Source organism: Saccostrea cucullata, unplaced genomic scaffold, assembly GCF_032062105.1.
Source record: "Saccostrea cucullata isolate Sc308-1 unplaced genomic scaffold, CSIRO_AGI_Scuc_v1 ctg2664, whole genome shotgun sequence".
Lineage (NCBI taxonomy): Eukaryota > Metazoa > Mollusca > Bivalvia > Ostreida > Ostreidae > Saccostrea > Saccostrea cuccullata.
Window position 1 is genome coordinate 56,639 of NW_026920335.1, and position 26,740 is coordinate 83,378.

Genomic DNA, 26,740 nt, shown 5'->3' on the forward strand with positions numbered 1-26,740 from the left:
AACCGTGGAGTCACTGTGAACTTCCTCATTCCAGTATCTTTCATCCTAAAGAAACAAAAAAAAAAAAAGAATTAGTTTTCATGCATGACTTCATACAAATATGTACTATCAGCAGTCAGGGATGAGACAGAAATTCATCAAATTTAAAAAATGACTGATAATTTACTTTATTATATGATTGAATAATTTCCATTTTTCTGATTGGATGAGATCCAACTATGATAGAAAAATATTACGTTGTATTGACCTGCACGTGACGTTCCAGGTCAATACAAGGATTTATTTCCTCTACATTGATCTAAAAATAGAATGGGAAATTCCAAATTGATACAAATTGCTTTAGAGAGCTATTTAAACGACTATGATGTTTATTTTCATGTAAACAAAACATAAGCGAATATATATTTTTATTAGGTGAGGGTGGTAAGAGGGGATGCAGGGACCCCCCACCCTCCAACACTTTTACTGAACAACAACTTTTTTTTTACTTTTTGGCAGTCAGTTTTCCCTGACAATACTCATTCCTTTCAAAATCTATCCTATAAAAAAGACTGACAATATATATTTCTTTCATGGCAACTAAAATTGATTAAAAAAAAAACATTTCAAATTGATACGACTGGTAAGGTTTATTCACATTTTGATTCTGCTTCTCTCTTGTATTTGGATTTGTATTTGCATTTAATAAAGTGCAAACAAGTAATGAGCTGTATCATTTTATGAGTGAATCATATAATAAAACAATTATTGCTGTTTTTCGGTCAATACAATGATTTAGCCATCTTCAAAGTACAATATTCACCTCGCCCTTCGGGCTCGGTGAATATTGTACTCCTCAGATGGCTAAATCATCGTATTGACCTCAAAAACCAGCAATAATTGTATAATATTCGAGTAAAATATTGCAATATATCGCAATATGGTTTTCATCCGCAATACCCAACTCTATCAACTTAGGTACAGAATTTCAGCATTTAATAATACTTGTGTTTTAGTCAGTGTTCTTTGATGAAGTTATTATTGTTTTTGTAAAGTTTAAGTCAATCAAATTGATGAACTTTAAGCATTAATTTCAAAGCACAAATGATTTCATATAGAAAAATTTGTTGATATAACGTCAACAAAAAATTAAATATTTTTTTTAAAGTTCTATAACTAACATAATATCGAGATACCTATCATACTGTGTTAATGTATCAAGACACTTATTGTATCTTAAAATCAGTGTTTCATTCCACCCCTCATTGTGAATAAATATGATCATGATGATACAAGTTTTTTTAGATCAGCATTTATCAATACAGAGTCTCTTCTGAAAACAATCTTATTTATTCATTTACCATGTATTACATTGTGACTCCTTTATTGATTATTTGATGTCAGAGATAAGCAAACCACTCAATAGCAATTTTCTATTTCATCGAATATAAATGGCATGTAATTGTTCAAATGAAATATATTTACACTTGGTGTAATTTTCCTTACGAAATCCATTAGAAATCCACGACGTTCAAATTTCTATAACACACGCAAAACCTTGTCACCCCGCTTTAGAATACACAGTAGGAACTATATGCATTTTCAAAACTCTTGGAATACCAAAATGTAAAATGTTTTATTTCAATTTAATGAAAAACTATAACCCTAAAAAAATTAACGTAAAAATTAACTAATGTGCGTTCAGAATTAACTGATCACCTTTTTTCCTCGCAATGTTGGTTTACGTAATTTAACTTTGCAACGTCATTTGACGTCACAAAGGGCTCTTACGTCTATTAACCATGGCATTTTTGAAGGGCGCTAAATTCACATTAAAGATTAACGAAATAAGCAATTGGGAAGCTAACGCGCGGTATTCAATTTGTTGGCACGGCCAAGTGTGTTATAGGACCGAAGACATCCAAATATATGAATTCAATGCTTAATTGAAATCAACATTTTAAATATGATCTGGACTATATACCATGTAGAGGAGGTTTAAAGAACATGGGTATCATTTGGTTGGGCCAAGCTTAAAAAATTCTTTGTTTGAAGTTGCCGAGCTATAATTTTCAGACTGGAAGGTAGGTAGAAATCTAGGCATTTTTTTTTTATTTGAAAAAAAAAATAAGATAAAGACTTTTGTTAAATAACAATTAACATGATTAATAGGGTTTTTCCATGTTTTCATCATGTTCCTGGGCCTACTTAATATGAGAAAGATCCACTCTTGTTATAAACTACTGATAGATTAAAAACAAAGTAAAAAATTGAAACTGAAACAGTTTTCAATAATCTTAAAAATAAAAAAAAAAATAAATTACCAAATTGCTAAAAAATAAAAGTTTGGGTAGGGTTTATTTTCAGCATGTTCAGTAGGTCGGTAGGCAACTGCAAACAAGTAATTTTTTTTAGGCCTCGACAATTTTAAATAAAATGTACACTACCTCATCCATTTCAGAGTCTTCCAAATAAAATTCTTCACCATCCTCTGCATCAAAGTAATAGGAATCTTCTCCATCACCAATGTTGTCAGAATCAGAGAAATCAATCTGAAATGTTGAATTTAATTAATATCTAATAGAATTTGCATATCATTAAGTGCAGTCATCCTTTGGTATAGAATTATCACTGATTAAATTACCAATTATTATTATGACATCCCTGTTCTTCAAAATTAACTTTTGATGATTTTAAATATATAATTCCTTGTATAAGTTTAATCCCCCTTGTGGCCTCATTTCACTCTTAAAGGTAACGATTTTCAAATTTAAATGTACATTTTGTACAAATCAACTTTTAAACTACACGTACCTCCTCCTCTTGCTGGTCAGTTGCCAAATACAGCAAGTCTCCATCTCTTTCAAATGCATCTTCATCCTCATTATCACTGATGGGAAGCTACAATATAATCAATAATATTTTTATTAGTTACTCATGTGAAAAGGTGTATATAAAAAAAGTCTGTTTCCTGTAACAGACCTAAAAAATCAAGGGTCATTGTGTTTGGATTTTTTAAATAATGGGGCCAAACATCCTTGGACTAAAATAAACAGGTTATATGTTTACAGAGGACACTCAAATGAAAATAGCTGCCTAGTGACAAAAACAAGCTACAATAGAGTGTCCCGTCAAAGTATGATACGCCCGTCAAATAATTTCCTCAATTCAGTGCTCCAAGTCACACTTACTTTAAGATTACATGTAATGGGCCAAGAAACAAAAATATTTAAAAATAAATATTCTTATTTTTGGCATTTAATTTTTTTTTCAGGAGGGGGCATTTCAATGAGACAGGAGGCAATTCCAAAGAAACTATAATTTTATTTTGCCAATTGGCCTTAGGTTTACATGTATATATACCTAATTTTTTACTGCTTATAAATAAGCTTTATCAATAAAACAATTTGAACTTAGTATTCATGATATTCTCTCTATTACAAATTGCTTATAAATAAATAAACTAAACCATACACACCATTTCGGAGTCTGTGTCCCCTTCTATGTAGAAATCATATGACATGGTGAAGCTTGATCTACTCAATTTGCTGAAATGAAAAAAAAATCATTTTCATACTCCAGTCTTGGCTTTTATCTTTACCATTTAGTGAAGGCCACAATTAAAACATTGTTGGTTTGGCATTGCCGACTCAGTCTAAACACATTTGGGTAGGTAGGTAGGGGAAATATTTTTTTTCAATTTCATAAATGTTGATAGTATCAGGACATCACGGGTTTCCAATTGTTTAATAAAGTGCCACGCCACAGCATGATACGCCCGTCAAAAAATTACACAATTATCTTTAACAGTTAAGAGTGCAAGAAAATCACGTCAATCTTGATTCTAAGATTTCCATGATTTTTCCATTTTTTAAAAAAAATATTTCTTTATCCATCCCCTGTGCTGTAGGCATAATTATAACAAATATTACATAACTGATAGATTTCTATACTGTTTGTGTTAGACTTTGTCAAATGCTGGCCATCATAATAAACAATATCAAATTAGTCTTAACAACTTAATCTATGCCAAATTAATTTTGAAAAGAAAGGCTGGCCATCAAATGACATATGCTAAAACTGACCAGCAGTTCCTCTGTCTAATCCCCAAAGGATACAGATAAGGCAGCACATGATCAGATAGCCTTCCTACATTGAACTCATTAATTAATCTTTAACTGGATGCTTGTCTACTCATTACTCCCTAAATATTAATGGATCTGCACTTTTTATCCTAAAACACTTTTAAAACATATAAAATACTCAATGATTTCTTTTTAGATTTAAGGTGTTTCCACCATCACGATTTTAATGGTTCAAAGTACAAAAACTGCATTTATTTTCATTTAATATACTTCAATTTTTTCAATAATTGCAAAAAATGTATAGGTCACCATATTATTTAAGATGTGTGAAACATGAATAAACAAAAGTGTATGTCATCATAAAAATCGCACATTTTTTGTAAACAGTGTTATGAAAAATATGTAAAAACTGGTTAAAATGCATGATTTTGATGCCGAATGTTCCTAAATACTTCCTACTTATAAAATATGTTTGAATATCGGGGAAACTATTTTACATTAGAAGTACAGTAAAGCAAATGCCTGAAAGAAGTGACCGTAGAAGGAGTTATTGCCCTTGTAAAGATTTTTAAAGATTGAATAATTGATTAAAAAAAGAAAATATGCATTTTTCAATTTTTTTTAATTAACAATATTTATCATTACACCTATTGTAAAGCATTATTCCTAAAGATATTGTTCTATTACGTATAAATTTAAACTAATTACTGTTTTTGCAAAAACCTATGACATCATGGGAGGGTGGAATTACCTTAATGCCAGACAGGTTTTATATTTAATTCATATGGACAAGTAGGCATGCTGATTCAACCCCACCCCATAAAATTAGTTTTTAATTAATTAATATTATATAATATCAGATTATTAGTTTATTATGCATTATCAAATAAGTTTTAATTACTTTTCATCAAATTCATTTTAAAACTTAGGCTAGCCAATAAGAGCTATTTTTAGTTTTAATCTAACAGCTAGGCTGGCTGTCCATTTGCCCTAAACCCAAGGGATATTGATAACACCCAGGGTTCTCCACAAGGGGTTTTACCATGGCAGCCCGCCATGGTTAAATTTATGTGCGCCATGGTTAAACGAGCTGCGCCATGGTTAAAATCGGCATCCGCCATGATTAAATTTTATTGCATTTCAGTCCTGACACCTACTTTTTTAATGACTTGAGTAGTTAATTTTGTTTATACCATTACGACTGCCATTCACCTTGCATGCCTCGAAAGAAAGCGGACTGTGCTAAATAAACACGTGGTTAATCAGCGACTATGCGGTGAAGCGTGGCAATCAATGGAGAGTCAATCAGCTGATCAGATGATCAATATTATGAGAGTTTATTGTCCTGTACACATGTAAATAATTTTGGGGAACTTCAACATGTTCACTACATGATTAGATATATAACGGGTTTATAAAAGATGGCAATTACAAGCATGAGAATCGTCATGCTTGCGATTCAACTTTCTTTGCCAGAAAAAATACTCTGTAAAAATTTCATATTCCTCTGTATTGAATCAATTTCCCATGCTCTGTTTTTAAGCTTTAACTTTATTATCTTTTTTATTAAATGTGCATGGGTAGAGCTTACGTCTCAATTGCCGTCTTGGGTTAAGTTTTAGTTTTAGAGTTACTTCCTGTTGTTATGAAACATCGCGTGGCACTACTGGACTTTTACGAGAAGCACTGACTTCAACAGTTGACGGTTTACCTGGACATTTAAACTTGTATCATGTTCGGAAGAACAGAATTAATAATGCATAAGAAAACCTTTCTTGTGGTCATAGGTATGGTGTTAGGGGCACTAACTTGTAAAGACCGAGAGCTGAGGGTAGGGTCGTTGACGTTTTCTTCAAGGACAACTTATATGTGCATTGAAATAACCGTTATGTCCGTTTTATGAAATGTTGAGCTAAATATTTATATCGTAAAGGACTCACTCGTCTGCTACCGTACATAGCCCTAGTGTAAAAGTAAGCGTCAACTGTAAAAGTCAGCATTCCTCGTAAAAGTCCATTTTTAGTACGGGCACGTGAAGAAGTACACAAAACTTGGTGATAAATGCAATATCTAGAAAAATAAAACGTTTAGAAAACAGGGGCACTGGTTCAAATGCCCCCTTGCGTGTTAACTTTAAAAAAATACTACCAATTCATTTTAGTCATATTGAAACAAAACATTTCATACAACAGGCTACAATTCTTATAATTATTAATTTCTGAAAAATATTGCCATGGTTACTGACTACCTGTATCAACAATTTTTCTTTATTCTTCAAAAGGTTACAACAGTTTTGGGCAAATTTTGGTACATCTGTGAAGTAAGATACAGAATAATTTTTTTTCAATTTAATTATTATTATTTTAACTTTAAAAAGTGTTAGTTATTTCATTGTATTGAGTTGCAGTGGCTAAGTTTAAAAATTGTAAAACCAATTATTGATTAATGAAGATTAGGAAGTCTAAGATGCATTCGTGTTTTCGGCCACATTTCGCCTTCGCGCAGCTTCCTCCATGGTTAAATTTTCAAATGTGGCGAACCCTGAACACCAATGCTCTACTAGTTACCTCCTCACACTAAGCTCATTAATTTCTCTCTAATTTGACATGCAACTTTCTGCTATCAAAATTCTTCTTGACTAGTGCTTGATAATTATGCCCATGGGACAAACTGAATTCCTCTCATTAACATTGAAATTTGTTTAAGATTCCTGTAAAGTATATGATGAAAATAATAAGTTTTTACTTGATTTAGTACTTTTTAATAAGGATACAACTCTATTTTTTATATTTTTAGGGTTATGAAATTTAAAATTTAAAAACTTAGTTTTTTTAAAAAAAATTCGCTAAAATTAAAGGTCACAGTGACCTTGAAATAGGTCGCGACACACCTTCTACCTAAGATGTATACTTTTGCCAAGTTTAATAGCTCTAGGTCTAATAGTTTTCTAGTTATGAGCCGGACAGGATTTTTCCATATTTGGCCATAGCATCTTTATTAAAGGTCAGAGCGACCTACTTTTTATGCGCGACACACCGTCTACCCAAGAAGTATCATTCGACAAAGTTTGATAATCCTAGGCCTAATAGTATTGAAGTTATGAGCCGGACACGAATGGACAGACGGACGGACGGACATGAAGCCTATAACACAATACGTCCCGTCTTAAGACGGGCGTATAATAACAACAATTGAAGTCCCAAATTGATTCCCAGTTGTTATTTATTTCCAAACCCTATTAGTTTTAAACCTTTAAAACTTTAATATACATGGTATTAAAAATGCACCTACATTGAATTTACATGATTGTATGCATGAATCCAAGCATAGCCAATATCAAGCAATTCGGACAGGACACTGTACCTTGAAATTCTAATTCAAACTTAATTGTACACAACAAAATCGTCAGTAAATTTTAGCCATTTAAAAACACATAGTCGCGTAAAGTCTGTTATACCGAGTTTACATTATTGCTTTCCACAGCTATGCTTGGATTTGTCATAGACATAAATCGATTTATGTCTATGGATTTGTGATATGCATATTCAACTCAGAGTTTCCGAAAACCAAATATTTCTATCAGTCATTTGGACTGACAATTTAATTCGTTCTACCAGTCCGAAGTTTAATCATCTATTGGAATATAAATATGGGTTGGTCACAGGATTAAATTCCATAATGCCCAAAGGGCTTTATGATGAATTTAATCTTGTACCAACCTGTATTTATAGCCCGATAGACAGATAGATGTTTTAAAACGATACCTTATTACTTATATTTACATTATGACTTATTCATGCTTTTAATTTGTCTGATTGTGTGGTCCGTGTAACACTTAACAATTCAAATAACAAATGTTTATCTTAACTAATCTTTACCTGGTTCAGAGGCTCAGTAACCAGTACTGTATTAGTAACCAGGGGCCCTTTTTACAAAAGAACTTACAACTAAGTCCAAAAACTTCAGATTATTGTAAAATCCTGCAAAATCAATAATTCTCTTTGAAATTGTCTGTGTAAAAATATCTAACCACATTCTTTTAAAACAGTTTAAAATAGTTTTCGATAAAAATGTTAATTAAAAAGTTATATGATTATTAAACTGGGTCTTAAGTCGTAAGTCCTTTTGTAAAATGGCCCCTGAACCTAATAAAGTAATTGAGTACTGAACGTGAGGGGAATGTTGCCCTACAATAATGGCGGTTATGGGAATAACTCTTGCTTAAATCACATCAAAGGAAAATACTTCATTTCATGGCCTTGTCTAGTTATTACCCCTTTTAATACATCATAATGCTGCCAATTCAACTGTTTAAAAAGTACTTTCGACTCGCATAGACAGAAGCACTTTCAATAACATCTTACATATAGGGATACATTTGCAGCCATTAAAACAGACGCGACGTCGTTTTATCCAGTACCAACTATCGTACAGAAAACATTGTGTAGAATGCAAATAGACTATATCATGCACAAAAATATACGCAAAGAACATACACAATTGGCTAAAGGCAAATACTCACCGTTAGCAGTCAACAGAAGTCTTGAAAATCGTTGTAAAATTCAATGGCAAATTTTGGACAGCTTGCTGCTTCGAATTTCAAATCTTCGTGTGACTTCGTATATTTCCGCCGCCACTTCCGGTACTCTTATTTTCATCATTTTTTGAACTTATTTCGTGTGAAACACGTGTCTAACAATAAAAAAATTGTTTTTGCAAACAAAGAAATAATAAAAATGCAATTTATATATATGAAAATAATTATTGAAATTCAATCGGCACGTTCCGCTTTTAACGGAAATTATCGACAGAATCTGATTGGTCTAACAAGTCACGTGGTTTTTGTCGTCTTTGGTGCTGAGAACAGGGGAGACGAAGATGAAGAAGTTCGCGATTATCAACTTTGTGAAGTAGAAGAACGTCGGTGTTGCGCCTTGTGACTGGTTAGAACGTGACTGTGACGTCGATGGTACAGTTATTGTTAACTGGGAAGAGGGGGAGAAGAAATCACCGTATGAAGTTGTGGTCCTGGGATTTTCAGGTCAGTTTCAAGTTATCTCCCTTTAACGCCATTTTGGATTTCTCAAATCCTCTCAAATCCATTATTTAAATTGATAAATAATATGTCAGAAATTGATGAAAAAGAAATGTTCAATGCACTTTTGAAGTTAGATATATTCGTTTGCATTTTCTTTTATTAAGATTATATTTTTATCAAGTCTTGACCAAGTGGCTTTCTGGATATTTATTTATCCCCCTTGGACGCCATTTTGGATTTTCAAATTCATAATTTTTAAATTCTTAAATCTAAAGCATGAAATGTTATCAAGAAAAAGAGAACAGCTATAGAAAACGAACAGAAAAAATGGTTATTATTGAACTAAGAATTTAATAGACCTATGCAATACCCATATTAAATTTATGTGAGAGTGGGTAATCTTTATGATGATCTTCAAATAAAATCTGTTCCAAGACTAGCAACAGTTGACTTACATGTAATATATGTCATGCTCATCAGCATTTAGAAGGTCATACATGTCATATGAGAAAAACTATTTTTATATTTTAACTGCATGAAATTCTGCTCAGAAAGAATGAATTTGGATTTCTTATACTGTATCGCTTTCATATTTAAAAAAAAATACAGGGCTTACTTCATGTACTCTGTATTGAAACTGTACATTCTTATTTTCAATCATTCCAAAATATTTTATTTATAATGGAGTTTTATGAAAAGTCTTACATTTACAATCGACGACTGACTTCTACAATATTGAAACAGTGACTTACTCCATTACTAAAATGTAAAAATCAGCTGTCGAATGTAAAAGTAGGTGTCTTCATAAAACTCCACTAATAGGCTAATGACAAGTGATAATCCAATCTAATTAAAATTTGATGTTAGATCCGCTCACATACTGGCTAGTCGCTACACTAACATCTAACAACATCCTGCAGAGGGTCACGTCAGTGGTAAAATTCCGAGCGACTCTAAACTTTAATATTCACTTCAAAAATATATACGATGATTTTGCCAGCAATGATTTGATTGATATAATTTGACCTCTGACGTGACCCTCAATGGAATGTTGTTAGATGTTAGTGTACGTAGCAAGTGAAGTATGCGAGCGGATCTCACATCTAATTTTAATTAGATTGGTGATAATCAGAATTTCATATTGGTGCCAGAGCTCCAGATAATTTTTATGCCCACCTTCGAAAGAGGGAGGGCATATATTGCTTTGCTGCTGTCTGTCTGTCGGTCCATTTAGTTTCCGTTCATTTTCTTCGCAACTTTTGTATACATACTGAAATGAAATTTAGTACAGAGATATATCACATGAATATATCTAGGATAAATATCTAGGTCAAGTTCTTTTTTTGGTACTATCGTACCATTTTTTGACAGATTTATGCCCCTTGGACTTAGAAAAGTTTCAATTATTTGCCGTTTCCATTCATTTTCTTTGCAACCGTTGTACGTACTAAAATGAAATTTGGTATACAGATATATCACATGAGATATATTGGTCAAGTTCTGTTTTTGATACGATCGCACCATTTTTGGCAATATGCCCCTGGGACTTGGAAAAATTCAAATTAATATTATTTGCAGTTTCGGAACAAATTTTCTTTGCAACCGCAGTGCACCAAGTAACACTAAAATGATTACGAACAGAAAATTGATTTTGCGAAATGAAAATATTTTTTTTCGCAACTGAAAATTTGGGATGGAAACGTCCATTTTTAAGATCGGGATTGAGATTTATAGTAAAGATTCTACATCAAGAAAATGTTTGAAGACATATACTTATCACGTAATGTTATGCCAGCATGCTGTGCAAAGTTTGATAGAACCAGAGACATGTATAAATGATGTTCCTGATAGAATGGCATTCAAACTTCTTAAACTTTTAGATCCGACCTTGTTATTGAAGCGTTTGGTCAATATCAAGTTTTAGATTATCTCCCTTGGTGCGCTCTTTAATTTTGAGGAGGGGAGTTTTTGCCGCTTAAACAAACAGGTGGGACAGATATTTATCATGTTTATTATTTGGATATATCGCATCTTCGATATACTGGTTTATCGTAACTATATAATTGTAAGGATGCATGTTCAACTCGAGAACAACCGAATTAAAGTAAAGGTTTTTTTTAAAGCAAAAAAATCGTATACAAAACAGAAAATTAAGTGGATGTGAGACTTTTCATTCACAAGAGATATATGGACCTCTAATTAAAATACGGTACACATGAATCTGATCATTGCATGTTGGCAATCTAAATGACACATTGATTTTTTACCTGATTATAACTTCAAAAAACCCACTAACTTTTTAGAGAATATTTGTACAATCAAGAAAATATTTTATTTTTATTAAGCGCACAACAATATATTTTGTTTTCAAGTACCCTGTAATTTTAAAGCAGATTTATGAATATACACAGTTGAGCTCGATTAAACCATAAAATACATCACTGATTAACATCTTTATCTTTCTATAAAATGAAATAAATTTTAAAAGCCAAGACATCGTTCATTTATTTCTGCACGTTTATAGTTTTATACATAAGCAAACTGTCTTGTATTTTCATGCTGAATACAATTTTATTACTGTAATCAGATTACATGTGTTCTTCTATAACCTTAAGGGTATATGTATTCATTAAAAATATTTTATTCAACCTAGCAAATTTTTAAAGTAACAGTAATAAGTAATCTTTGATATAATAAAGACATAATACATGTATATCCTTATTTAAATTATCAAGTTTTATTCACAAAATGTATTTTTTATGGCGAGTGAAATATTTGATAATGGCGACCAGAAATTCTGAAATGGCGACCAAAAACATTCTTAGGTCGCCATTTTGAGACCTTAGAGCAAGTGTGACTTGGAGCACTGAACCGTTATACATGCATGCTGAAATGAAATTTGGTTTACAGATAAATCACATTAATATCTAGGTTAAGTTCTGTTTTTGGTATGATCGCACCATTGTTGACAGAGTTATGCCCCTTGGACTTGGAAAAATTCCAATTATTTGCAGTTTCCATTTATTTTCCTTGCAACCATAGCACATAATGAAATTAAATTTGGTATACAGATTTATATCTAAGTCAAGTTCTGTTTTGGGTATGATTCGACATTTTTGACAGAGATATGCCACTTTGACTTGGAAAAATTCCAATTTGGGAGGAGGGGGGCATAAGTGTTTTACAAACATCTCTTGTTAACCCTAGTGATTCATTTTGCCAAAGTGAAAAAACTGCATTTATTTTCATTTGATATACAGGTGACTCTCGAGGCTCGAACTCAGATCTCTCGAAGTGAAACTCCGGTCCCATTTTTTCCTCTATATTACTAAGCAAATTTACTCCTGATCCTTCAAACTTCTATCTCTCGAACCAAAACATGGGTCCTAACACGTATCCAGTTGAAGATAAATTAATGACTTTGGTGTTGGAAGTTTTTAAGGCATATCTGTTATCAAGCGGTGTGTGTTATCTGATCTCCAGGGAATAAGGCACAAGAATTAAAGATCTCTCTTCTCTTATTCTCTACATTACTGGATAAACAGCTCTTTATTTTCAAAATGAATTTGATATATATCAAGATTAATTTGATTTTGTATAATGATTTTTTTTTCAACAATCAGTTTGCAGAGTGTCATGACACATAATTGCAATATATTTCTTTAATGCAGAAATTAAAAAAAAAATGTTACAATGGAATTACAATGTATTAGTATTGATATGTTTCATTTGGTTGCACTTTTGTTTCATTCATTAAGGTGTTTCCACCCTCACAATTTTAATGGTTCAAAGTTTAAAAACTGCATTTAATTTCATTTATTATACTTGTTCCAATTATTGCAAAAATTTAATACCATAACATAAATAAACATTAAATGTGTATGTCAACATAAAAAATCCAATTTTTTTGTACCTGATTATTTTTTATGTATTACTATATGTCATGATCGTTTTTATTCTAATTTGAATTTCCTCTGTCAAAGATTAGAGATATTTTTCATACGTAGATTTGGTTGGGAAAATATTAAGATGATTCAGTTGGGCTTCTTTAAAAAAATGATCATTGAACAGTAACCAAATGTTTGATAACAAATAAATATGCAATTAAATGAATATTAAATTTAAGAAAATCTTTGATACAGTGTATGTTGTTAATACTTACTACTTATAAGATACTTTTGAATTGTGAATATTTACACATGATTTAGGAAACTATTATTACAATAAAGCAAATGCCTGAATGAATAGACCTAAGAAGGAGTTATTCATATCGATATTTTTAAAAGATTGAATAATTGATTAAATAAAGAAAATATGCATTTTGAAAATTCTTTTACTTAAAACATTTATCATTACACCTATTGTAAAGCACTCTACCCTAAATCATTAAATTGTAAAATACCTGTCCTGGAAATATTGTTCTATTAGGTATGAAGAGATGATTTGTTATTGCAAAACACACTTTAAAACTAATAAGTCGTTGAAGAATCATAAAACGTTATATTTCACAATTTTTTGTAAGTAAACAGTGCCATTTCCATAAAGAATTTTTTGAATTGGACTACTCTGAAAAACCCAGCAGTATGTAAATTGGACAGTTCTATTGATACAGAATATTACCTGTAAAATACGATAGAAAACGTGCAATGACTTTTTTAAAAGATTGAATAATTGATTAAATAAAGAAAATATGCATTTTGAAAATTCTTTTACTTAAAATATTTATCATTACACCTATTGTAAAGCACTCTACCCTAATTATCATTACACCTATTGTAAAGCACTCTACCCTAAGATATTGTTCTATTAGGTATGAATTTAAATTAATTACTGTTTTTGCAAAAACCTATGACATCACAGGAGGGTGGTTTTCAAGAATCATAATGAGCAGTTATATTAAAATAAATTTTTTGTAAGTAAACAGTGAACACCTCCATTTCCATAAAGTATTTTTTGAGTTAATTGAAAAACCCAGCTTTTGCTGCAGTTGAAATGTTTTCCTTTGGACAGTTCTGAACATTTTTGATATCGAATTTGAAATATTACCTGTAAAATACGATAGAAAACTAATCAATGACATATATTCATATAAATTTTAAAGCGTTCATATAAAAGTAGAAGTTTGCTTTTAAGGATGATCGATGCTAAACATAATATTTAGTAAAAAAAATAATTTATTAAGGTTTTTCTTTTGACGCCGCCATATCAAACTTTTCTTGTAATCCCTTGTATGGTTGGGTTAGCATGGAGAGTTCATAAGGTACTTAAAGGTATTTTGCTGTAATCATTTCTTTAGAACACATCTCTGATCAAGTAGTCTTATCTATATCCTTTTGGAATTAGATAAAAGAACTGTTGGTTGTTATTTAATGAAATTTTGTTATACAGATGACAGAGAAGATGCAGAATCAATGATGGATAGATATATTGAGACTGGAAGCTTAACAGAGAAAAGGAAAATGTCAGTGGGATTTCACGACCTCAGTGATTCATCAGATGATGAGGTACTAAAATAATATAAACTTTATTATGACATTACACTGTATTATGTATATGACAGTATTAAGAATTTATGACAATGATTGTAAGATTAGGTCTTTATCTGTATTTTTCGGATTGCCTTCATTAAAATTATTACCCCCTTTGGAGGGGAGATGGTATACATTTTTACCTTTGTGTGCTTTAAAAAAACATTGATGCAGTTTTCTCAGCAACTACTTGTTGAAGATGCTTGAATTTTTTTCACACACGTTCTTCATGTGTTGGAATTTATTTTTGTATGAATCTGATGTCAACAGAGTAAAGTATATTCACATCATACTAGTTTAGATATTACTATTGATCAAGCATTCACTCATGGACTTCTTTTTTGACTCGATTGTATATGATTTTTTAAAAACTACTTTAATTTTCAGCTTTTGAAAGAAAAACAGAAGAGAATGAGAGTCAGCTATGCTGCAGGACAGAAGAAAATGAAAGAAAAGTATCTGGAAATAAAGGTATTTGTCTTTTATATGTTTAATTTGCTTGTGAACAATAATGATCTTACTTAGAATTTTCAAGAATTCTCTGAATCCCAGAATTAAGCATTTAATCCCTTGTTTTTGTTTTAAAAGTTTCATGATCTTTTTTTCCATTTACCCCCTTTATATTCCATTCCTGTCAATATCTGCCAAAATTTTAAACTACCTTAATTATAATGATAGCTCCACTTGACAGGTATTTATTTGTTTTAATTTATGGACATGTAATAAAAAATGTAATAATCAGTATTGATGTTATGTCTCATGCATCAGGGACATCTGTACCTTTTGGACATATCTAGCTCTATATGTTATTGAATTTGTTTTGTTATAAAACTTTGTGTCCAAGGGATCGGTCAAAAAATGGACCTTTCCGGAATTTCAGTGTGAAAACAAGGGACGTTGATATAGAAAAACAATGAGTTATTCAATGTTTATTCCATAAAACAAGCAGTAATAGGTAATTAAGTTGGAATAAACGCCAAAAAAAATTGCATTTGCATAAATAAGAGAAAATTCTTCTTCGTTTTTCTTTGATGTTATTTTTCCCAATTGACCTGTGGTACCGGACCCTTTCCAAATGGGTGGGGAAAAAATTGCTGATTGAATTTAACTAAAACACTGGTCCACTTGACCAGTGAATTTTATTTCCAAAAACTCTGAATTGTCAGCAAGCCCATCATCAACAATGACACTATCATGAATGTTTAATTTTATTACTAGGAAAACAAGCAGCAAGAAATGGAAGACAACACCCAGAAAGAGAAAGAGCAGGTTAGACAATTTAGTTGTTAATATCTATGATTTATAAATTTCTTGTTTTTTTTTAACAATATAGTTAAAGACAATTAGCAATTATGGACTAAGACAATTTTTTAAAACAAGGCATTTCTGCCTCAATACCAAGAAAAAGAAATACATTAAAATTAAAAAAAACCCACTGACAATAGTTTCAGAGAATTATCAGTTTGACAAGAATTCAAGTGTGATATTGAAATCGCATGTTGAAATGTTTTGAAATCACAATTACATTGCTAAATTCATTATGACCATATTCCTTGAATTCTCTGCCTTCTGGACACATTGAATAGCTAATATTATTAGTATTCATAAACAGTCTTCAAAAAACCCTGGGAGTTGGAATTGGAAGTGGGCAATTGGAAATATATAAATTTTGGACATATATAAATTTTGAGGCCTAAATCTCTTTATTCTCAAATAAAATTGTAAAAACACTTTATTCTGGAACTCATGTGCAAAGGAGGCACAAAATTAGTGTACAGATTGAAAAGAATATTTATGGTTAGACAATAGATTGATAGAAATGGATCTTGGATAATTTCTGGCATGAAAAGTCATACAAGAATAAGATTGCTCCATAAATTTCAGGGCATGTTAATGTATTGGCTAACATAATCATGATAATTACTGGTTACACCTGCCTGAAGGGAATGTACTAAAAAAAGATTTGACGAGATGGCATAAGGTATTAGTCCTAGGGAGTAGCTCAGATATTTCAAGGAGTAGTCCTCAGATGGGGGGAATAGTAACATCTCAGGAATAGACAGTTTATGGTATAAATCTTAACCAATCTCATTGTTTTCCTACTATTGATATCAGCATAAACATTCAAAAAATTATATTATTTTCAATTAATATATATAGACAGTCAAGCATTGGCAAATTTAATAAGCAACATTTTAAAAATCTCTACAAAGCAATATCCCAAGTCTAAAATATACTGGCCCAAGACCAATAGGCTTTAAAGTATTTCAAGCTTTGAAATATCATATTATTTTAAAACCTTAAAAATACATAATTCAGAAAAAGCATGTGATATATTTGCAGGAGAAGGAATCACCCTCTGAAATGACAGATACCCAGGAGGCTAGAAGTTCTGATGAAGATGAACAGGTATAAAAAGCTACTAATGTTTTTGTGAATTGTTTTCAGAATTTGTTTAATTATAAAGATGACGCAATCATTCATTCATTGTGTGTATCAAATTTGGTGATCTCAGTCACACTAACGGACAGGCCAATAATACTGTATTGTTATCTTTTTAGGTTGAAAGAACTGGTGAACAGAAGAAAAGTGGTGCCACTGAAGATGAAAAGACAAAAGATGATGCCAATAAAGAAAATGAACAGGTATGAGTTCTTTAAAATGCATGAGAAGAAAAAAATATATATACTTTGATTAATTTATGCTTTTAAAGAAAAAAATTACTCTCATCACTAGATCTGTACAATTAAGGGGACAGATATGTTTTTCTTTTTATTTTATTCTTACCATCTTATTACAATTCCTGCAAACTTTGTTGATTGTTATGTTTTAATTGGATATGTCATTTACTGGTAAGAACTGCATAAATACTATGTACAATTGTTACAAATTTTATTTTTTATTTCACAGACAATTTTCAAGATCAAGAAAGTTATACACTCAGAGGTATGCCATTTAAGCATCATTTTAATCTTTGATTTTCAATAACTGTTTATTGTTTTCCCCACATGTAACATTCCTTTAGAATGAATTGGGCAAAATCATTTGTATGGTATAGTTTATTCTCATCTCAAACATCAGAATTGTCAACATTTTTATTGTGGACTCAACAGACTCGAATTCTTTAAAATTACTTTTAAGAATGAGTGGATTTAATTGGGACTCTTTGATTGGAACTCTATGAACTATGTAAAATGTAATAAGTATACAAGCATTTTTTTATTTTTTCAGACGCCAGTGAGAATGAAGAAAGTAGTACCCTCAGAAGTAAGTCTATTATTGATTTACTCATTTAATGTCAAATATAACCTTTTAGATTCATTTTCATTTGTTTCAAATCTTTTTAAAAATATAGGCAATGCATTGGCATATGGTAACTGATTTTTTTTTTTTTAATTTAGGATACCAGCAGTTCTCGCCTGTTGAAGAAGTCAAGGATTGACAGAGTAAGACACCTTTTTTTATATTAATTACTTGAAAGAGAAGCAGTTTTAAGCAAAAATAAAGACAGTGACCAATTATGAGATAAAATGAAATGCATTAATAAAATAAATAAGTAGAGCGTAAGTTGTGTTTTTCAAAATTTCATTAAATGATTAAAGAAATAGTTTTTTGAGGCAGTGGCCTGTTGGCCTCTCATGTGTTTTGGTTATACCCTTGCTCCAAAGGAGGGAGGTATACCGTTTACCCTTATGTGTCTTTCTATCTATCTGTAACAAATCTTTGGTCACAATTACTCATTGCAGATGCTTGCAATTTTAGCATATTCTTTGCTGAGGCATACCATAGAATCTTTTAGTTCACCTGAGCTGAAAGCTCAAGTGAGCTTTTTTTTTTTATCAGCCTTTGTTCATTTGTCTGTAAACTTTTCACATTTTCAACTTCTCAAGAACCAAAGAGCCAGTTATAACCAAACCTGGTACAAAGCATTCTTGCATGATGTGGAGTTAAAATTGTTAAAATGAAGGGCCAAATCCCTTACCAGGGGGGAATAAGCAAGAAAAGACAAAAATAGGGTGGGGTGATCAAAAAATCTTCTCAATACATTGTAATCACTGGGCCATAAAAGCTGAATCTTGTGTGGAAGCTACCTGGGGTAGTGTAGATTCTAAATTGTAAAAATCATGACCCTTTTGCACCACAATAGGGAATCCAAGTTTTACATAGAAATACATAGGAAAAACCTTTAAAAATCTTCTCAATAATCACTGGGCCAGGAAAGCTAACTATTATTATAAGGAAGCATCCAGGGGTAGTGTAAATTCAAAATTATTACAATCAAGACTTGGGGGGAACAAGAGATAATAACACATGTTTATAGTAGTTTTCTCTTGTATCAGGATGGGCTAGTAAATCTAAAACGGAAAACCTTTGGGGTGAGGTGCACAACTGGGTATAAAGTGGAACTGCATTTTCTCTTTGTTACTCTGATCTACCTCTGGGTATTAAGTAAATAGGGTAAGCATGCTAAGTTCATAATTATGCTGATCAATGGTGCCTCTTTCAAAATTGTGAATTGTGAATTTCCTGGCCTCTAGTGTAAAACACGAACCAAAGTTACAGCTTACTCCACTTACATTGAACTCGCTTATTTTGAAATTCCGCTTATTTTGAAATAGAAATAAATCTCCAGTTTTTGCCTCTCATATTCTTTGCATTAAAATTACGGTTATATTGAAATCGGATATATTGAAATTTCGCTTATATTTAAGCCACTAATCTGTCCCCACAGGTGATAATGAGTTGTTTTCATGACGGTTATATTGAAGTACTCCCTGGCGGCTGTCGTTACGGTTGGTGACAGTAATTATGCCTGATTGACCAGTTTATATACACAGGTGTGAATAATTAAGTTTTCACCTTATGTGTTTTTATATTGCATACTCTTACGAAAAATAATTCTTCACTGTTAAATTCTATGCATCCATGTGTATATAATATGGACATATTGAGGCTAAACAGCTAAACGTAATATAGTAACCCCCACAGATCTAGGGAACAAAACATAACTTTGAAATTAAATACGTACTGTTAATGGCTATTGATAAGCCTAAATTGAAATAGCTAAGGGGTTAACCCGAGTACACTTATGAAATACGAGCAGTGTTCAGCAGTACTCAACCATATGAGTCCAGTGATTTTTCTCCAAAATGTAAATAAATGCGATCGGGGAATAATAATGAGGTTGACGATTGTCTTTTCAATGAAACAGAAATAAAAAAAATTAAACTTTCAAGGACTAATATTCTATGTAATCTGTTTACTGTTATAGATAAACGATGACAACATTAAATTGTTCGGATTTGTTCTTCTTTATGGTTTAGATCGAGATTGAACTTGTAAAAATGGCGGCTTCACAATTTCGCTTATATTGAATTACGGATATATTGAAATAATGGTCCCCTGAATTTCAATATATCCGGAGTAGGCTGTAATTGTTTAAAAGTTGTTACACAATACTCAGGTGACCTATAAGGCATGTGGGCCTCTTGTTTTTTTACCTTTATGTTAAACATATATTGTTTTCGGTAGCTTATGGGCTTATGACTGGCAACCAGGGCTGTAGCCCAATGAGCTAGTAACTAATTTTTGTAATTGCACACCCATGGTATTCCATGTCAACTTCGTGTTGGTCTTTGCATCTGTTCATACCATACATAACAAATGTTTGTAGCAGTTTTCTCAGCAACTTTGCATTACAGTTTCATGAGATTTTAGCACAAACTTTGTCGAGGCATAAATATATTATGCCATATGGTGGTATTTATTTTTGCATGAATCTGATGTCAAGTACCTATTGATCTGTCTGCCGTGATTGAACTTAACATATTAGAATGATAGTGTATTAGAGCAGGGGTATTACTAGTGAGTATTATTGTTTTCATTTGCTTTATTTTGCTAATTGACAACTTGCTTTTTTAGAAATCATCCTGGTTGAGAAATTTAGAGGAGGTTGTTTCATCCGATGATGAAGAAGATCTTCGACTTTCGAAAGAAGAGCTGATGACCAAATGTCAGATGCAAGCATTCGAACTTCAAAAGAGATCAAAGGAGATAAGACGATTGTCCCAGGAGAATGAAAATTTACGTGCCGCTCTAGGACTTGCTAAAGGTAGGTTGTCAATTTAAAGTTATAGTTATTCCTGAGCTATTATCTTAAGAGGGGGGGGGGGGGAGAGAGGGGATGGCCTTAAACACACACACAGCATAAATTTTGATAGTTGTTTCATACCCTCCACATAATTTTTACTGGAATAGCCCTAACATCATAATAAATAATTACTACAATTTTTTTTTATCAAGTTACTAGAATGAAAAGAAAAACATTGGTGCCAATGAAATGAATCGTGATATTAAATTGCCAGTGAGTTTTTTTCTTAGAAACTTTCATTCATCAGCTCTATAAGATAATTCTGCATGATTCTAAAATTATATATATAAAGTTTCGTAAAGTTTCAAAAGAATCATGATTTCGCACATGTAACTATGTTGGAATACTTAACGACAGATTTGTGTTCCTGGGTAAGCAGAATTTTACCGAATTCTGGGATGTAATTTCATGTGAATTTTTTTTTTATACAAATGATGCAACATTTCAAATTTTTAAAAAGGTATTCAATTGTTGGGATGCACATAGGGTGGTATAAGATAAACCACATAATTCTGAACATTGATCTGCCAGAATGATTCCATATTTTCTGACAACATTTGAAAACAAGAGGCCCATGGGCCTTATAGGTCACCTGAGCATTATGCAACAACTTTCCAGTGATTGAATTTGATTCATGTTTTAATCCAGATGCTATGGCATTCACAATTTTGAAAGAGGCACCATTGATCATCATAACAATACACTTAGCAGTTTCTTAGTTTGTTTACTTAATACCCATAGGCAGGGTAGGGAACAAAAAATGCATTTCAAGTAATCAGTAATATTCAGCATGATCAGTAATGCCCCAATCACACATGAACCCCTGACCCTTAGGCCTAGATCCACACATTGCACAATTTTTGAAAAGGCGCCCTTGCTTTTCAAAAATATTTGATTAATACCAAGGAGCATATTTCGAACAATTCATCCAGTTTCAGTATATAAGTACAGCCCCCCTCCTTTATGGTACCCCTGACCCTGGGGCCTTGAAATTCACAATTCTGGAAGATTAGTACCCTTGCTCATCATAACTATATAGGTAGTTCATCTGCTTAATACCAAGGAGCAGAGAAGAAAACTTTCAAAGATTCAATGTATTTTCACTATATAATCAATAGAGCCCGCCCTATCACTAGAACCCCTGACCCTAGGGCCATAAAATTCACAATTTTGGAAGAGGTATTCTTGCTCATCATAACTATGTACATGTAATTGGTTTATTTCATTCCTAGGAGCAGAAAAGAAGATTTTCAAAGAATTCATGTATTTTCACTATATAAACTATAGAGCCCTGCCCTAACACCAGAACCCCTGACCCTGGGGCCATAAAATTCACAATTTTGGTAGAGGCACTCTTGCTCATCATAACTATGCACTTATTTAATTTATTTAATACCCAGGAGCAGAGAAGAAGATTTTCAAAAAATTCATGTAATTTCACTATATAATCTATAGACCCCCCCCCCCTTACACCAGAACCCCTGACCCTGGGGCCATAAAATTCACAATTTTGGTAGAGGCACTCTTGCTCATCATAACTATGCACTTAGTTAGTTTATTTAATACCCAGGAGCAGAGAAGAAGATTTTCAAAGAATTCATGTAATTTCACTATATAATCAATAGAGCCCCACCCTGACACCAGAACCCCTGACCCTGGGGCCATAAAATTCACAATTTTGGTAGAGGCACTCTTGCTCATCATAAGTATGCACTTAGTTAGTTTATTTAATACCCAGGAGCAGAGAAGAAGATTTTCAAAGAATTCATGTATTTTCACTATATAATCTATAGACCCCCCCCCCCTTACACCAGAACCCCTGACCCTGGGGCCATAAAATTCACAATTTTGGTAGAGGCACTCTTGCTCATCATAACTATGCACTTAGTTAGTTTATTTAATACCCAGGAGCAGAGAAGAAGATTTTCAAAGAATTCATGTAATTTCACTATATAATCTATAGAGCCCCACCCTTACACCAGAACCCCTGACCCTGGGGCCATAAAATTCACAATTTTGGTAGAGGCACTCTTGCTCATCATAACTATGCACTTAGTTAGTTTATTTAATACCCAGGAGCAGAGAAGAAGATTTTCAAAGAATTCATGTAATTTCACTATATAATCTATAGAGCCCAACCCTGACACCAGAACCCCTGACCCTGGGGCCATAAAATTCACAATTTTGGTAGAGGCACTCTTGCTCATCATAACTATGCACTTAGTTAGTTTATTTAATACCCAGGAGCAGAGAAGAAGATTTTCAAAGAATTCATGTATTTTCACTATATAATCTATAGACCCCCCCCCCCCCCTTACACCAGAACCCCTGACCCTGGGGCCATAAAATTCACAATTTTGGTAGAGGCACTCTTGGTCATCATAACTATGCACTTAGTTTATTTAATACCCAGGAGCAGAGAAGAAGATTTTCAAAGAATTCATGTAATTTCACTATATAATCTATAGAGCCCCACCCTGACACCAGAACCCCTGACCCTGGGGCCATAAAATTCACAATTTTGGTAGAGGCACTCTTGCTCATCATAACTATGTACTTAGTAGGTTTATTTAATACCCAGGAGCAGAGAAGAAGATTTTCAAAGAATTCATGTATTTTCACTATATAATCTATAGAGCCCCCCCTCCCCTTACACCAGAACCCCTGACCTTGGGGCCATAAAATTCACAATTTTGGAAGAGGTACTCTTGCTCATCATAACTATGCACTTAGTTAGTTTATTCAATACCCAGGAGCAGAGAAGAAGATTTTCAAAGAATTCATGTAATTTCACTATATAATCTATAGAGCCCCACCCTGACACCAGAACCCCTGACTCTGGGGCCATAAAATTCACAATTTTGGTAGAGGCACTCTTGCTTATCATAACTATGCACTTAGTTAGTTTATTTAATACCCAGGAGCAGAGAAAAAGATTTTCAAAGAATTCATGTATTTTCACTATATAATCTATAGAGCCCCCCCCCCCCTACACCAGAACCCCTGACCCTAGGGCCATAAAATTCACAATTTTGGTAGAGGCACTCTTGCTCATCATAACTATGCACTTAGTTAGTTTATTTAATACCCAGGAGCAGAGAAGAAGATTTTCAAAGAATTCATGTAATTTCACTATATAATCTATAGAGCCCCCCCCCCTCCTTACACCAGAACCCCTGACCCTGGGGCCAAAAAATTCACAATTTTGGTAGAGGCAATCTTGCTCATCATAACTATACACTTAGTTAGTTTATTTAAAACCCAGAAGCAGAGAAGAAGATTTTCAAAGAATTCATGTAATTTCACTATTATAATCTATAGAGCCCCACCCTTACACCAGAACCCCTGACCTTGGGGCCATAAAATTCACAATTTTGGTAGAGGCACTCTTGCTCATCATAACTATGTACTTAGTAGGTTTATTTAATACCCAGTAGCAGAGAAGAAGATTTTCAAAGAAATAATGCATTTTCGCTATATGATCTATTAAGCCCCACCTTAGCACTATAGAACCCCTGACCCTGGGGCCATGAATTTCACCATTTTGGTAGAGGACTGAATGCTGATTACAATCATGCAAACAGTTTGATTGCTTGATGTCCAGGAGTAAAGAAGAAGATTTTTAAAGATTGCACTAATTTTAGTGGTTTTTGCCCCACCCCCCGGGCCCCATGGGGGCAGGGACCATGAAATTCACAATTTTTGTTCCCCTTCACCCATAGATGCTATATGCCAAATTTGGTTGAAATTGGTTCAGTGGTTTCAGAGAAGAAGCTGAAAATGTTCAAATGTTAACGCACGACGCACGACGGACGACGACGGACGAAAAGTGATAGCAATAGGTCACCTGAGTTTACTCAGGTGACCTAAAAAGTGACATTCCAATTCAGATGAAATCTTTAATGAATATCTTATTTTTTTTAGAACTTCCAGACCTTCTGCAGAAAGTAAGGAGACTGAAGAGTTCCCCTACACCGTCTCCAAGCACGAAGCCTTCTGCTGTGTTGTCAACACCGAAGCCTGTCTCCCCAACACCGGGAATTAGAAGAGCCCCTTTACAGGCCATCACACCTGTGGCTCGAGAAAATGAAAATGGGGAAGAGGTAATGATTATTGGAAAAGTTTTTAAGTTTATATTAATTCACAGTTTAGTCTATTTTGTTTTAAGAAAAAATCAACTTGCACACTGACAGAAAGATGTGAAAATTTTTAATAAATGTTTTGATGTAAGAAGTATGATTTTATTGAGATTGGATCAGGAATATGTACCTCTTAGGACAGTTACAGCTGTAATTGTGCTAGGTTATTTCTCAAAATAGTGCATGGTTTCATGTAAAATTTATACTATTGAAATAGTAATTTATCTTAGAATTTATTATAGAGAAGTAAACTCTATTAACTCACAGATATTATAATTTTCATTGAATACCAGCTTTTAGCATTTTTAATATGAATATTCTTCAAAACCATAAATTATCTTGCACCTGTAAGAAATTTCGCCTTCATCAATGGAACAAAATGAATTTTGTAATTAAAAAGGTAATTATTTTTATCAGGTGGTACAGTTTGGCAGTGCCTGCATCTCAGCCAAAAAGCTAAAGAGCAATGTTGGTTCCAGATACAGCCATCTTGTGAACTACATAATGGAGGAGATCTTCACAGAGGAGGAAATGGCAGAAAGTAGCCTGACCGGTTCAAAGGGAAGGACAAAAACCGAGGACATCTAACCAGCGCTGGATGCTGAGAAATTAGCAGATATCATTTGTAAGCTATTTCTTAACCAATTCTTTTAAAATAATTACTGTAAATGTTCATTCCTTATAAGAAATAGGGTTAACGGTACTTACTTAAGCTGCCTAATTTTGGTGTCATATTAAAAGGGTATAATAATAACCAAGGCTTATACAAGAGTATTAGAAGATGAGCTCTTCTAAAATGATGTAAAAAGTAAAGAATGAATGAAATTTTAAATTCATTGAACAATACACAGTCTCAAATATTACTGCCATAGAGAAAATTGTAAAATGTTTGCATAAGTGCATTGTGGCACTGTTACATTTATTTTATTATAATCATTATAAATAAATATGTATGACATTTACTTTCTAGCTTACACCAGGACCCAATGGCAAGTGTCGGCTGAAGAAATAAAGAAGACAGTTCGGACGAAGCTCAACAACATCCACAAGAAGGCCAGGAAAGTCCCCACACCAGAGGATCCATGAGTTGTTTTCACAACAATTGCTCAACCTTGTGATTTTAGACTGTGATTATTTAATTATTATAAATACCAGGAAAAGGACATTTAAAATTATTTTTATTTTTTGACGTGCCAGTATGTATGTATTGTATATTTAAATAGTGCCAATTAAGTTTCTTGACTTTCAGTTTTTATAGTGCATGTGTTTTTATATGTATATATAGAGAGAGTAGTTTTGTAGTGCTGCTTTTCTTTTTCTTTTACTAGTTTACGTATTGTATTATATTTAGTAACTTATTTGTTTATTTAAGGCATTGAGTGCCAGACAACGCAATATCATTTTTGTCAGTTTCATTTAATTTAATTGTCTTAATTTATTCTTAGAAGCTGTATTAAAGAATATTCGTTGTTATATCTTTCAAAGTGTATATGTGTTTTTATAGATTGATGCAAAGTCTTGTTAATTCTTTTGTGTTGAATATTTTCCTGTTTTCATTCTTATGAAGTTTATAGTATATTCCTCAGGATGAAAAATTCAAGTATATGTGTTTTATAGAATTTATTTTTTAATCTTCATTCCATTGCTTAATCTTCATGTCTTACTATAATATTTTTTACTTGAAATTTGAAATGATAGGTTGTATCCTGACTGTATCTAATTTGTCAAAATGAACTCTAATTTGTCAAAATGAACTTTCATGTATAGAAAAATACAGGAAACATTAATTGTGATATAAATGCAAGCTCATTACTCTACAT

General features: G+C 32.5%; 1 protein-coding gene across 1 annotated transcript; it reads left to right on the forward strand.

Moving 5' to 3' along the window:
- Positions 1-12,481: 12,481 nt before the first annotated feature.
- Positions 12,482-25,532, forward strand: LOC134247048 (eukaryotic translation initiation factor 5B-like). Its single transcript, XM_062729390.1, has 12 exons — positions 12,482-12,563; positions 14,491-14,606; positions 15,018-15,101; positions 15,849-15,899; positions 16,974-17,039; positions 17,192-17,275; positions 17,541-17,576; positions 17,862-17,897; positions 18,032-18,076; positions 20,553-20,742; positions 24,706-24,884; positions 25,338-25,532. The coding sequence occupies exons 1-12, from the start codon at positions 12,482-12,484 to the stop codon at positions 25,506-25,508; spliced, it is 1,140 nt and encodes a 379-aa protein (XP_062585374.1). The 3' UTR covers positions 25,509-25,532.
- The last annotated feature ends 1,208 nt before the right edge of the window (positions 25,533-26,740 follow it).